Source organism: Anopheles funestus, chromosome 2RL (assembly GCF_943734845.2).
Source record: "Anopheles funestus chromosome 2RL, idAnoFuneDA-416_04, whole genome shotgun sequence".
Classification (NCBI taxonomy): Eukaryota; Metazoa; Arthropoda; class Insecta; order Diptera; family Culicidae; genus Anopheles; species Anopheles funestus.
The window spans coordinates 91,416,518-91,430,442 of NC_064598.1; the positions used below are offsets into that span (position 1 = coordinate 91,416,518).

The window sequence follows — 13,925 nt, forward strand, 5'->3', positions numbered from 1 at the left end:
GCACCACTCACTTGAGAAAGGCGCGGGAAAAATCTTTCCCAAAAACCCATCACGGTGGTCCCTGCCCGGGCGCACACTCGAGAACGACAGCGATATTTTCGGTTGGGGGCTAATTTCCGTTTTATTCCATTCCTCTCTCTCTCTCTGTGTCTCTAAAAAGCCCTTCTTCCTGGGTGAAGCTATTTGTACATCAATTATTACGCATCGCTACCGTTTGATTATTCGTTTAACCAGCACGAATTCAACAATGATCCGGTGAGGGTCGCTGTGAAAAAAATGGGGGATTTTCTTGAATGATTCCCGTTTTTATGTATCCCCCATTTCATCACCATACTAACGAGATCTTGCGTATTTCTCTTTTCTCCCCCATCCTCGCTGTTGTTTCCTGTAGGTCCACGGACGCGCAAACCAAAGAAAAGCCCGGCGGAAAAGAGTAGCAGTGCGGCACAGCAGGCTGCAGCATCGGCACTCGCCGACGATAAGCGACCACGGACGGCATTCAGTGGACCCCAGCTGGCACGGTTAAAGGTAAGGTTCATGTCCAAAACGTTGAGGTTTTTCAGCTACTATCGGTTCACAATTAGTTGAACCGATGTGAAATGTAACATTCCGGTGGAAAATGGTTTAAGTTCTAGCGGTTGGGTAAGGATTGTGTTTGTCGTACTCATTCGGCGTACAATTGTTAAGAGCTTAAATGGTCTAATTTTGTTGACATGAGTGAATGAAAGAATGAACCAAATCGTATACTTAACGGGGTATGAAATTCTGGTGCTTTAAGATGTGTTAAATGCTCCGTATTAGAACTTTGATTATAATAATTTCTTAAAACGGTTCGAGTATGTTTGTCTTCAAATTATCAAATTCTTAAGGTTAGCGTGTTCGACAAAACCGATTTTCTTTTAATTGCATTTTCTTGAACATTTAGGTCTTACATCAAGTGAAGATTAAATTTGAAGGGAGAAGTAGAGAGTAAACTTCTCTAAATATAAATGTGCAGATCATAAACGCTCCCAAAAAATCGTTTTTCTTGTCAAAACCCACATCTTCTCAAAAACCTGAAAACTTATACACTGCTTCATTTTTTCTGATCTGTGTTCTAAAATAAATTTATTTAAGTAGTCAAAATATATATTTTTTTAAATTGTGTCTATTCTAATGAATGAAATCTTAAAATCGCACCTTCTCCTTCTGAAAACGCAGTCTCTTGCGTTGTAAAATTAAACTTGAAATATAAATGTATATCTTTTCTCTTACACCTTTCATCAACAGCACGAGTTTGCGGAAAACCGATACCTTACCGAGCGTCGGCGTCAGCAGCTGAGTGCGGAACTGGGCCTAAACGAGGCGCAGATTAAAATCTGGTTCCAAAACAAGCGCGCCAAAATCAAAAAATCGTCCGGCCAGAAGAACCCGCTCGCCCTACAACTGATGGCCCAGGGTCTGTACAATCACTCAACCGTCCCGCTGACCCGCGAGGAAGAGGAGCTGCAGGAGATGCAGGCAGCGGCAGCAGCGGCCGCCGAATCACGCACCGGATCAGCCGGACCGGCGGCATCCGCCACGGTTGCGAATGCGTAATTGGGGTGTTTTTGGCCAGACAAAAAGAAATCATTTACAAGAAAGCATATTTATTCAACTCACTATCTCTCTCTCTCTCTCTCTACTACCATTAATACTACTCGAATTGCGTGAAATGGCACGCAATGGGTTTTTAGAGACAAATGTTTTGCCCTTAATGTGTAGCGTGTAAATAGTATTGTTCTTCACTACACACACCTGCGAGTGATGTGTTCTCAAGGTGGATGCAAAAATCAAAAACAACTATGGCAATATGAAAATAACGAGAAAGAAGCGAAAAAAATCTGTGATAACTAAATAATGAATATACCGTATAAGTGAGTATGTGCATGTATGTTTTTATTTGTAATTGTATCGCGAGCATTGTCTTGAGCATTATGTTCAAGCAAAAATGTCCCATGTACAGATAAGAGGCGAATGTATTATTTATTATCCAACAGAATGGAAGTCGTCCGTATACTTCCAGACCGTGCGTGTTTTTTTGGTTCTCAGACTACACCGCTTAGCCAGCTGTAAATGAACTTATTAAAACGGAAATCGTCCTACTGGCAGACAGAGAGTACGAGGGAAACATTCGTACGACACAAAGGCAAACAAAATTAAGTCATATCTAGTGGAAAGGAGAAACGTGCTAGAACTATCACGAAATAGTAGGTCCCAAAAATGGAGTTGGTTTTTTGAATTATACTTCTACGAAAAGTTTTACCTAATCGACAAGCAAAAAAAACCTGGTAAACACACCGGGTTCTGACCTGAACACTCGTTTCGTGGCTCATCCGTATAATAATCCTCGATTTTGTTCCCTTCCAACAACCAACAAACGTAAGATTCAAACTATCCCAACACGTTCCCGTGGCATCGTTAGGGAAATGCGAACGTAACACTACACTGGCGTACACGTGATTGTTGAGCAAAGTACTAAAGTACTAAAAATGAGCGCAAAAATAGTTCACAGACAGGCGCAAACGGGCCGGGTGGCAAAGTAGGATTGGGAAACGTAGCAGGGAGGAAAACTTACTTGGGAAAATAAAATATTCATAGTTCAATTAAAACTGTTCAAACGCCGGTTTGCGTGTTGTTTGATTTGATGATGGGTGTTTTTGGGGCGAAAGGGCAAAACAACCGCTCCATTTTGTTTGTGGAAAGAACATGCAAGTGAAACTGTGAAAGAAATACGGGCTGGTACGGGTTGATTCGTAAGTAAGTGATTAACCGAACAAACCGAGGGTTTGTGTTGATCTGTGGCGGATTTTTTTTAGGGAAGGTGGAGGTTGTACCATTTTTGCATTATTTAGTAACAATATGCCCGGGTGTTGTTTATTTAATAAAGCAATCGATCAATTCAAAAATTGGCTTTACGCTTTTCGGGAACGTTTGTTCGGAATGTTCTGATAAGTGAAATTGCTTCATCAATACATTGGAATGGGAAGTAACTCTGAGAAAATACAGCCATTGAGGATTGAGGAACGTTAGAAGAAAATCTTTAAATCCTTACGCATACAAATATGGAATGCTATCAAGCCGACGGCTTTATAGTGTTTTGGGTTATATTTTTTCCTTTCCTTTAAAAAGCATCACCAAACACGCAATCGACACCGAATGGAGGTCTTTACTTGGCGAATCGATTTTTGTTCGATAAGCGTTAACGTTGTGGATTAAGGCGCGTACCCCGGTAAAGCTATCTTTCTAGGCGACGTGAAAATATTCCAATTCCAATTACAGTTTCATTTGCGAGGGTTACTTCCTAAAGACCTCGCTGCGGACGATGGTGTTCTCGTGCCCACCAGCCATTAGGTGAAGTAGAAACACCACCACCACAATGTAAGCGAAAAGCATTATCGAGCTCTGCTTCCCAAAAACGGAAATGGACGCAAAATTAAGTTATGAATTTATGGAATCGAATCCGGTGGACATTTAACACAAAATCCCGCCTGAAAAGGTTACCGCTTCTCGTAAGCAGGAATCCATTTTGTTTTTGCTAACCTTCTGGTCTGCCGCTGGGTTACCACTCCACCCACATTCTTCACCTGGTGACTTCATGCAAATGGAAGCGCGAATCATCGTTGGCCCGGGGGGAGAACGAAGAACCTGAAGCACGTCGTGAGTATCCATGTTTTGATAGGCATCGGTAACGCACTATGGACGATGATGGCGATGGAGAGTTGAAGCATAAATTCGTTTGCTGCTAGTTGGCGCTTTGGAATACTCGGTATGTGGCATGAGTACGAAATATTTGGTCAACTTTTTGGTTTGTTTTTTCTCACCGAGTCGGCTAGGCGACGAACAGAAATCAGTGCGTGTGATTAATTATTGCGTTACGTTGTGAGTGCGTCGGTGGTACAAGTGTGTGTGCGGCGTGTGTTACAACTTCAAAAATGTAAGACCATTTGTGGAGTAGACTATTTGCTTTACCTTCGTTGTACTGTTGTGCTCGTTTCGTTTGTTACACCAACTGAAAGCACTTACCAGGGTTAATAACTTTACCGAAACAGTCGCTTTGATTTGTTGGTCGATTTATGGCCAGCATTTAGTGGTTAACGATTTCATTATGCTTTTAATAGAGCCATGCCATACCGAGGTTTTGCTTCCGGGGGTTCGGTTTTAATCACTCAAGGGGAAAAGTTATATCCGTCCTCTATAAGAAAAAAATGGAAAAAAGAAAGTAATGATGCTTATCTTAAATATTCCTAGCTGGTGAGTGAGCAGCGATCGAATATTAAATGTATAATAATTTATTACTTCATTTCGAATTTAAGATGGTTCATTTATCTTTCTACTTATACATTTCATATCGTGCTCAGTTAAACTTTTCCATAATACAAATCAATAAACGAAAAAAAACATTTCCTACATTTATGCCGTTTCTATTTTGTGTTCAAAAACGTTGGTAAGGTAAGTTAGTTTAAGAAACAAAGCAAAGATTTTTTCGTTCTTCAGTTGATATAAAGAGTTCAATAATGCGAATTTTTTTCACACAAAAAATTAAGCTCTCTCTCTCTCTCTTAACGCCGTTCAACCTTAAAAATGTGTTTTTTTTCCAGGTGATTACGGAGAAAATTTACGGAAGAAAAACTTCAAACAATACTTTACTTTTCGTCCTACTTACTCACACTAGCGATCACGTGTTTCATTGCTGGTATTTTCTAAGTATCTATTAAAAATCAATAATTTTAGAAGTATCTTATTTTATGTTATGAAACATAAATTTGAATCCCTCCTCCTTCCTCCCCTCCCCCCTTCCCCTCCTCTCCTCTTATTGCACTGTACGACAAACACAACAACAGCAACCAACGCTCAAGAACGATCAGAGACACACAGTTTATAGACATGATCGTGCGCGATACACGGTGTAAAATCGATGTGAAACACCACATTAAACATAACAAATGGACAGTTTTCACTTGCGTTACAACGAAATGAACCACTAAACCACAGACCGCGGACATAGAATGCTGCCCAGCGCTGGCAACCATTTTAGCAGCTCACGGGAAGGATAAAGCAACATAAAATCAATGATAAAATATGTTTTTTAGCAAAAGCGCAAAAAAATGGTTTGTATATGTATCGCACACTGGCAATCTATGATTCCTCGTTTTGCGCGTAAAATGAATCATACACATACACGCACACACATCTTGGAGCCGGATTGTAGTTGTTGGTGGGAACGTTCAAATCAACGTCCATTGGATAAATAAACATAGGTTAATGCAAAACGGTTCGACAAAACGGAATGTCTTGCATCTCTCCTGGTGGAGCATGGCGGCTCGGGCAGAACGGGACCGATGTAAATGTAACGTGCAAAGTAAAGTCATGTAATCATTTAGCAAATATATGATTCAATTGTTTAAATCATAACGCTTGGAGGCGTTAATTTAATAACGCATTATTTATGAGCCAATGGGTTCATTTTGTATTATGGGGTTTTCGTTTTTTCACGTACATCTCATCATACTGTAAGAAAAAAGTTGCATTTTTTTCTCTCTGCAACCCCAACGAGATGCAGTCGCGCAGATACACACCAGAAATGCAGCTTTTGCGCTCGAATGGTAGATACACTGATACGCCCGATCCAGATGTTGCTTTTGTTCGCATCGTGGGAGTAAAATGGCCAACATAAGGGAGGAATGTGCATGTCGCGGTTGGAAGTGTTGTTAAGTTGAATATTAATGTGATTATGTTGCGCGTGATATAGTTATATATCACCGAATAGAGGTGGGAACCGGCGCTGCCTTTGGAAGTAGGAAAGATATGGCCCGGTTTGCTTCGGTGATCCTTTCCCCAGCCGCCCACACCCTGGCGTGCTGGGGTGTTGGATAATTGTTGTGTTCCATTGCGTTTCGTACACGACACGCCTGTTTGCTGTGGGAGCACCATTTTCAAGCAAAAACGCTAATCCATACATCCCCAGACGCTCTGAAGCATTTAATTGGCCGAAAGGGAAATGGTAAGGCAAGGGGTGCTTGATTTTCCAGCGAGGTGTCATATTTCAGCACTAGCCGACCGACCAACGGACCGACCTAACACATTGTTCAAAAGGACCTTTCTTTCGCTTGGTACCGGCATTTCGAGTAAGAAAGTCACGAGTGTTCCATTCTTGATCGAGAGAAAAAAAAACACATTTATTCCACAAGCTGTTGGAAACTCTGGGAGCGGCACCCAAAGCTTTGGTTGCATAAGATTAGGATTAGGTAAATCACCGATCGAGAAGAGAATGTTGTCGTGATAAATTACCGCATACAGCGCTGCAAAGGCTTAATACATTCATGACTAATAATTTTATCACGCTCTGTGTACGGCCCCGACAAAAAAAGGGATACGGTCTCGGCTGAGTAATAAAAGGGACGTGGAAATACTTTAAGATCATAATAAATTCAAGTCAAACAGCGCTTGTTACACCAGTGTTTACACACCTGGATTCGGTGCGATTTACTTTTTAATGCACAAATTACAACTAATCAAGCGACAGCTCACGTATTTTGGGCGACAAAACCAGGGCGAGGTCAAAAATATTATTAAATGGAAAGACTAAGGAGTTTTTTTGAGGATTTGGTCTGTTTGTTTGACATGGTTTGTCATCTAAGCTAAACAATATTATACTTATTTCACATTTGTTCAATATAAACTTAACCCTATCAGCAAATTTCCCTTAAACTCCGTCCAACCCTTATAAAATATTCTCCTTCCTGTGACACGCTCCAATAGCTTGTAAATCCATTGCGACCATTGAGATGATGTCTAATTTCGTCAGATAAGGTTATCTGTAATTAAAATAAGGTGTATTTTTACCGCTACGCTACTCACGTTTTAGTTAGTAAATTATTCGGATTTTAATACAAAAAAAACAGAAAATAAGCGTTTTTTTTACATTTTATTATATTGTGGAACTTCTTTATTTCCTTCGATGTGTTAAAACTTTGATTGTCATAAATTACGTTATTTAACACTTCAAATAACCTCAAGCACTCATATTGTACTTATGCATTCAATCTAACAACCAACCTGAGCCGGAAACTGTACTTCGCGATTGTTTTCCGTAGTTGTTTGAAAGCTTTTAAGGTGTCATTTTGCTACCGATTACACTGCGCGACGCAAAGAGCTTGATAAACCTTGCAAACAAGACGAATACACCACCATGGACGTGACCACCCCTGTGCCAGTGGTCATCACATTTACATGTTAATTAGTGATCATTTCGGTTTGGGGAGGGGGAAAGGGAATAGATCCTTTAGGTGATTATTTAGACAATTTTCTACGCACGATTACCGCCAGATCAACGAGGCAGCTGGTACCGATGCGCACGTACACGGTGGTATACGGTCTAATGGCAATGGTGGCCCTTGTGGCCACACACAAGAAAGAAAAAAAGCCTCCCGAAACCGAACACAGAGGCCAATTAGTCGTCGAGGCGATGTACAGAATGGTTGAGTGTTTGCGATGGTCTGCGCCCGGACGCCCGGGCTTTTGCTGGCGCTGTTTGCGAGTAAATAATTCAAGGTGGCACCCAAAAACCGGTCAGCTATAAACGGCTTCGCCTCGGTCAATCCCTTGCGCCCAGGCGTCGACAAGTGGCCAGTGTTTGCTCTTCACTTCACACTTCACGAAACGCAACTAATGAGTGACCCACCGTGATGCGTATGTGCTCTATTGACTTAAGCAGACGTCTCGCCGCTTGTCCGGAAGGAGCCGATTAAGGATATATGGAAAGTTTGTAATTTTATTTATTTTATCGATTGATCGTTCACATGAGGAAAAAAATCTCTTTAAATTTGTGTGCGCACAATTGTTCGCAAAGAGAAAACTATTTACCAAATGTTATAAATTATTTGACATTTTTTCAATGATCTTGCTGTATTTGCTTGACTGATCATGAAATCTTCAAGAAAAAAAACTGAATCAATCGCTCAAAAGTTGTGCCCATGTGCCGGGTTACCAAAATCAATTCAGAAAACAAAAACCACAAAACAAGCAAATTGTGCTTTTATTAATAATCCGCTTTACAAAACTAAATACATTCATCATTAAATCCAACGGCGGTGTAATGAATAACTGGCTCGATTTCATAATGGATGGAAAGAACAGAAAACGATCGGCAAGGAATGGGTACGGGTTTCGCTCTACAAAACTGCACCAGAATGCAAAAATTCGCAATACCAAAGGTGGTGGCTGGTGAGTCCGCACTCCCCGAGATGGATACGCTCGGTTAAGCTGACGTTTGAGGATTTGTTTGAATAATTTGGCCTTTTCTGTTAGCTTTGCTGGATGTTGGGTAGGGCTAAGAGTGGACAAGGGATCGGCAAGGAATCAAAATAAACATAATATAAACATCTAAATATGCTGAAATGGAAACCGGCGAAGGCAAACATTCTACTCTGGTAATTAGGAATGTACGATCGAGTGCAAAATGAGCGCCGTATGGAACTAACAACTGATTGTAGTATATTCATTCAAAGTTAGTTCCTTACTCCTTACTGTTAAGTTACTCATTCAATTAAATGAGTTGTCAAAGTCAAAGAATTAAATCGCAAATGAGTCTCCAAAAAGCGTTTCGAAGCTATTCAAGTTAATTCACTTATTGGTATGATCCATCTCTAAAATTGATTTTGAATTTAAATATATGTCACTTGTTGGAATATTTGTTATTCATATTTCTGCGTTTAAAAAAAATAATAACTTTTTTTTATTTTTATAAAAAGGGCAAATTTAACTTAAAATTAAAAGAGCTGTTCGATTGGGTTTCTGCAATTATTTTGATCGCGCATGTAAAATCAATCCATCGGGACTCACTTACAGTGGAACGCCGTGGGACATCGTCATCGCAAAAAAACACACACAAGGTTGTCGCTAAATCTTCCCACCCTTTCGGCTCACCACCAAACCGAACTTCGCGAAGTTGGGGATCAAACATGCTTTGGAGACGTTCGGGGAGTGGGCTATCGCTACACCAAACATCCATCCATCCATCTGATGAACCGAACGTGTCCAGTCATCTCATCCATCCCCTATTCCCGAGCATCAAATCCTCGGCTCGAGCGAGTTCCAAAGTTCTCGATAAAATAAATACATTCATAAAACGGCTTAAAATCGACGCTAATCCTTTAACGGTGTGTGCGCGTCTTGCGCATGCATTTTCCCCCTGGGTTGTAACCATTCCCGATCCACCGTCGCGTAGGGATGCTTGGCACGATCTGCGCGACCATGCCTTGCCCTGCGTTACACACCCATTCCAAAGATCCCCAACTCCCCGTACGTAGTGACAAGGGTTGAATTCTGTTCCGTTTATCTTATGCTGCTCCTTCACTGAGCGAGTGTTTTGCTCCATTGCCACACCCCGTCTTCGTCGTTGCCCTCTCGTCCAAGACCTCCGTTTGTTGCTCCTTTTGGGTTGGTTCGTACGAGCCGCGTCATGCGCCAACTGCTTCGCCAAGCAGCTCTTGAGTTTGCCAGCATCTTGGGTGGTCCGCGGGCATCACTCTTTTATTACACGACATAGCAGCGGCAGCAGCAGCAGCAGCAACAGCAGAAACAGCAGCACCAACAGGCACAGCAGTCGGCATTAAGCGCAACTGGCACCGGGGCGTAATATTGCAAACGTGTAGCGCTCTGGAGGTGTTTCTGTGGAGATGGCTGGGGAGGGAAGAATCTTCACAACGTCGGAGTACATCGGGGAGCAGACCGGGGAACGGGTGGTGTGCCGTGCAGTGGAACTTTAACGTTGGGCGAGTTGGGAGTTGAGTTACATCGTCAGCGAGTATGATCGCGATCAGTGGTAGAGCGCCGACCGTACGCTGTATGCCCGTGGGATGTGTCGTTGTAGGGAATCTGCACAGTTTCCTTGCAGTGGAGAAAGTGAGACAAACATTCCGAAGCGAACGAAAAGCAGCAAAAGAAAGAACACGTTCTAATGCAAATGATCACGTTTCAGGACGATTCGATCTAGATCATTTGTGAAGATCAATATGGAAACAAAACAAGAACTTTTTAAATGAAAGAAAAATAAAAAGCATATTTTCACAATTATAAAATATAATTTTTCAACAGTCTCAGGTGAACACATTATTGAACAAACGTGACAAATAAAGATGATTTATTGCCAACACATAAATCGCGTACGATGATAAATACAACATTTTTACAACAGCTTAGTACTTATGCGACACTATGCAGCGGCTAATTAAGCACGGAATGTGGGGAATATGATAAATTTTCCTTGCCATTTTCCACCGTTGTACCGCTGTTAAGCCTGTTTACCGCTTTGATCATGCACGGGACCGCTCCATTTCCCAACCGGAATGTTGCTCGAATGTTCTGTGTGGAAAGAAGTTTTTCCGCCGAGGGAAAATCTTTTCAACCTCTCACACTTCCCTACACCGGCACACATATTTGCACACACTGGTGAAGAATATTTTGCAAGCATTGCTTACTTGCGTCTTTACAACCCATGTACAACCCAAGTTTGCTTCAAAACTCCCCCATTCGGTTCGGTTTTAAATCCCCCCTGAACCCATGGGGCGGCTAATTAATGGCGGCTGTTTACAAAGACACATAATAAATATTTATGCAAACAATCAAAAAGTGCATGTACATTTAATTAAGTGAATAATTCATTCCTCGAACCATTCCTCTCCTTCCGAGACCATCTTTGTAGCGCGTGAAGGAAGACCGAGACGATGGGTCTTCATGCAATTTCTCGGTCTCTTTTGCGTTTTGCGTTCAACCAAGATCTGCATCTGGTAAGCCGTAAAGCTGTTGGATGGGAAGAAGGGAGGTGATTTCACACACAAGCAAACAAAACCGTTTGCAGTACGATGACGATGCCAAAGCTTGCAATGGCAGTGCGCCGGTACAGTGCCCGTGTATGCATTCTCAATAATTAATCAAGCAGACAATTATTCGGTCGGATGCGGCTAGTTGCGTCGATTGACCGAACGTATTTTCGTGGATTTTTTTGGGTATGAAATGACAGAAGAAACATCAGGCTGATGAGTAAGCTCAAATGAAATTGATGATAGAAACAGATGAGGGTACTATTAAATATTTTGTTAAACTTTGTTTTAGGAATGATCTGCAATGAGAAGCGCTTGAAAAATGTCGACTGTCATGTTTTTTTTTTTAAAGGACAACTGCTTCAATTACTAGATTGGAATTATTTCCACGAAAGGCAATACACTTTGAAAATTATTTTAAAAATAGCTAAACAAAAACGAGTAAGCCGCATTTTTACAGGTCTTTCTTTGGAGTGCTTAGGCGTTTCGTCTAAAATCATCAAAAATTTTGAGCAAGTAAGTTGTGAGGCTTTCAAGATATTTTTGTATTAATTTGTAACACGTTGAGAGTATAGAGAGCATGCATCCTGTTTTTTCGATCTATTAATTCTAATTTTACGCTCAATACTGCTGAGACCCTGAACTTCAAGATATCTTTTTGCAAAATAAAAATCCACTTCACCAAACATGGTAACATGCATATCTTTCCACAATTCAATTGCTCTGATTATTAATGCACAAAACTACTAATCGAAACGATAAGCAACCGAAAGCGCACAAATCCAGTGTGAAATGATTTTTAAATTTTATCATTTCGTTTTTACGATGCTACATTTATCGTATAAGCTGGCAATAGGAGATAAGTTTAATTGCATGCTTCTAAAGGCGTTTGCACAGACTCGTCCCGTTGCATCTTAATGATTGAGCCGTATTTGATTGCTTCATCCATGCGAGTGGATTGAATCATCGCTCTGCTAAAGCAAAGAAAAAAAGACTTTGATTGGCTTTTTTTGGGGAAACCATTTGCCTGTTCAGCATTTCTATCGTGTGGATAAGTCTTTGCAGCGTGGTTGTGCCGCCATTCGAGCCGCCGTTGCTTGTTGGATTGATTGTGATTTTGCACTGCAAATGCTCAACGAAGTTTGATCCATCGTTACGGACCCATCATTCTGGCCCGCGACTCGTTGTTGGATTATTATTGATTTTTCGTGCCAATAAATTTCTGCGATCGTCAAAACGAAAATGAGCTGCCTAATGACAGCAATTCATCAACAGCCGAGCACGCTCTATCGGCCGGTAGGCTTTTAAGGTTTATGGTCCCCGGTGAGCCTCTTCGATCTCCCCCCGCCATCGAAAGGGAACGGTGAAGCTCGTGTAGGGTTTTGATAGGCCATGCTTGTCGTTTAGCAATGGTTATGTACCGATGGGTGTGCGGGCGTTTGGGGAAGGTTCATTTGATTTCGTTGGACATTTTTATGAGCCTTTTGCGTAAGGAGCTGCTTGAGGATGGAATGTTTACGATCGTCTTCGATGAGACCTACCGCGATGAGATGGTTTTTTTTTCTGTGGCGTCCGTGTTTGCTGTGGACCGTGGTTGGCAAAGTTTTTTTATTTATTCTTTTCACGAAGCTGTCGAACAATTATTAATTTACATGCACTAATTGAGATATATTGCGCTGACCGGGTGTCATAAATGCTGGGTGGAAGGTAGGTAATATATTCGAAATTTTAAATATTAAATTGAATATATGATTAAGACATACAATAGTGACCGCATTGGTAGCAAAGATTCTTAGAAAAATGCCATTTGTGATAAAGAAATAGTCATGGCTTGGAAATTAAAAAAAAAATGGATATTTCCAAGGATATTTCCTATACTTCAGCGAAGATGCTTCACTACTAATACATCCTGAATAAGATCGAAGCCCTCTGACGATAAATTGTGTGCATGATTTATTTCATCTCACTTTCAAAATTATTCATCTTTACCATTTAAAAAACTATTTTACATAGGGATGGCTTGTAGTCATCGTCTAGCGCTGCTCTACCACAATGGTATTATGAAGCAATAAACCCGCCAATCGTAACCGGATTCTTCGACCTCACTACGTAAAGAACACTCGCTGCGGGGAAGCATCTTGAAGTGAGTTGTAGTATAATTGTTGGAAGATAAAATTATTTCTTTATTCTCCCGTACATACAGCTGGGGACAAACGTATAAAATAATCATACATCATCATCGGCCATCATCCTTCACATCGTTTGTGGTGTGGTCGTCGCCGGCATCGGGCATAATCATCCGCATCATCAGCGCGTTCGAAGAATTAATGGGCGAATGGGCGTCATCACACCTGGGAAGGATGCACAATTTGCCGGACGGAAGCTGAGGCCGTATTATTTGCATTCGTATCTACATTCGGTATCTTCAGTGTGTAAATGCAACCAACCTACAAATTCCGAACCAACGTCCGAACGATGGCCATCTACGGCGAGTTGCAACGCGTAAAAGAAATCGGCCTCACCACCAAGAATAATGAACTGCGAAGATCATCCACAGCAATGGATGGATGCGTGAATGGAGACGGATTTCGATACCTTCCCAGGATCCATTTACGATCGTTTGCCATTTGTTCGGTGCAAGATGTGTGCATGTTTGTGATCTGATCTTATTTTTTTTTGGAAATGGTCATTCCATCTTGGTGCATTCTTCAATGTTCTGGGGGTTTTATTTTAGCTCACTCATTCTCGGTAGATTAGGGATGGGAATTTGTTTTGACAATCGTGTGACATCGGAGAGGTGACTTTTAATTAACATATTATTAATTAACCAAAACCCCTAACAACCAACACGATGAGATGATGCGAGGCGGACAATTCGAGCGAATATATCTGTTGTCCCTGTTGACCCAAACCTCCGTTGGAAATTGTATCTTCAATCCTTCTTCGGCCAACCGGCTTCCATCGGGAGCTATCGCACGTTCGCAATCTTTCCTTTGGTTCTTCCGTGCTGAAGATAGCAGGCAAAAGAACTGCGACTGTTCTGGAGCAACGCGTACGAGACTAAAATGACAACTTATTAAGATG

At 41.4% G+C, this 13,925-nt stretch overlaps 1 protein-coding gene across 1 annotated transcript; it reads left to right on the forward strand.

Annotated features, from left to right (window-relative positions):
* Positions 1-315: 315 nt before the first annotated feature.
* On the forward strand, positions 316-2,630 carry LOC125774994 (homeobox protein E60-like; the record flags this gene model as incomplete). Its single annotated transcript, XM_049445374.1, has 2 exons — positions 316-528; positions 1,270-2,630. Coding segments are annotated over 2 exons (522 nt in total), but the record flags the coding sequence as incomplete, so codon positions are not given.
* Positions 2,631-13,925: the final 11,295 nt, after the last annotated feature.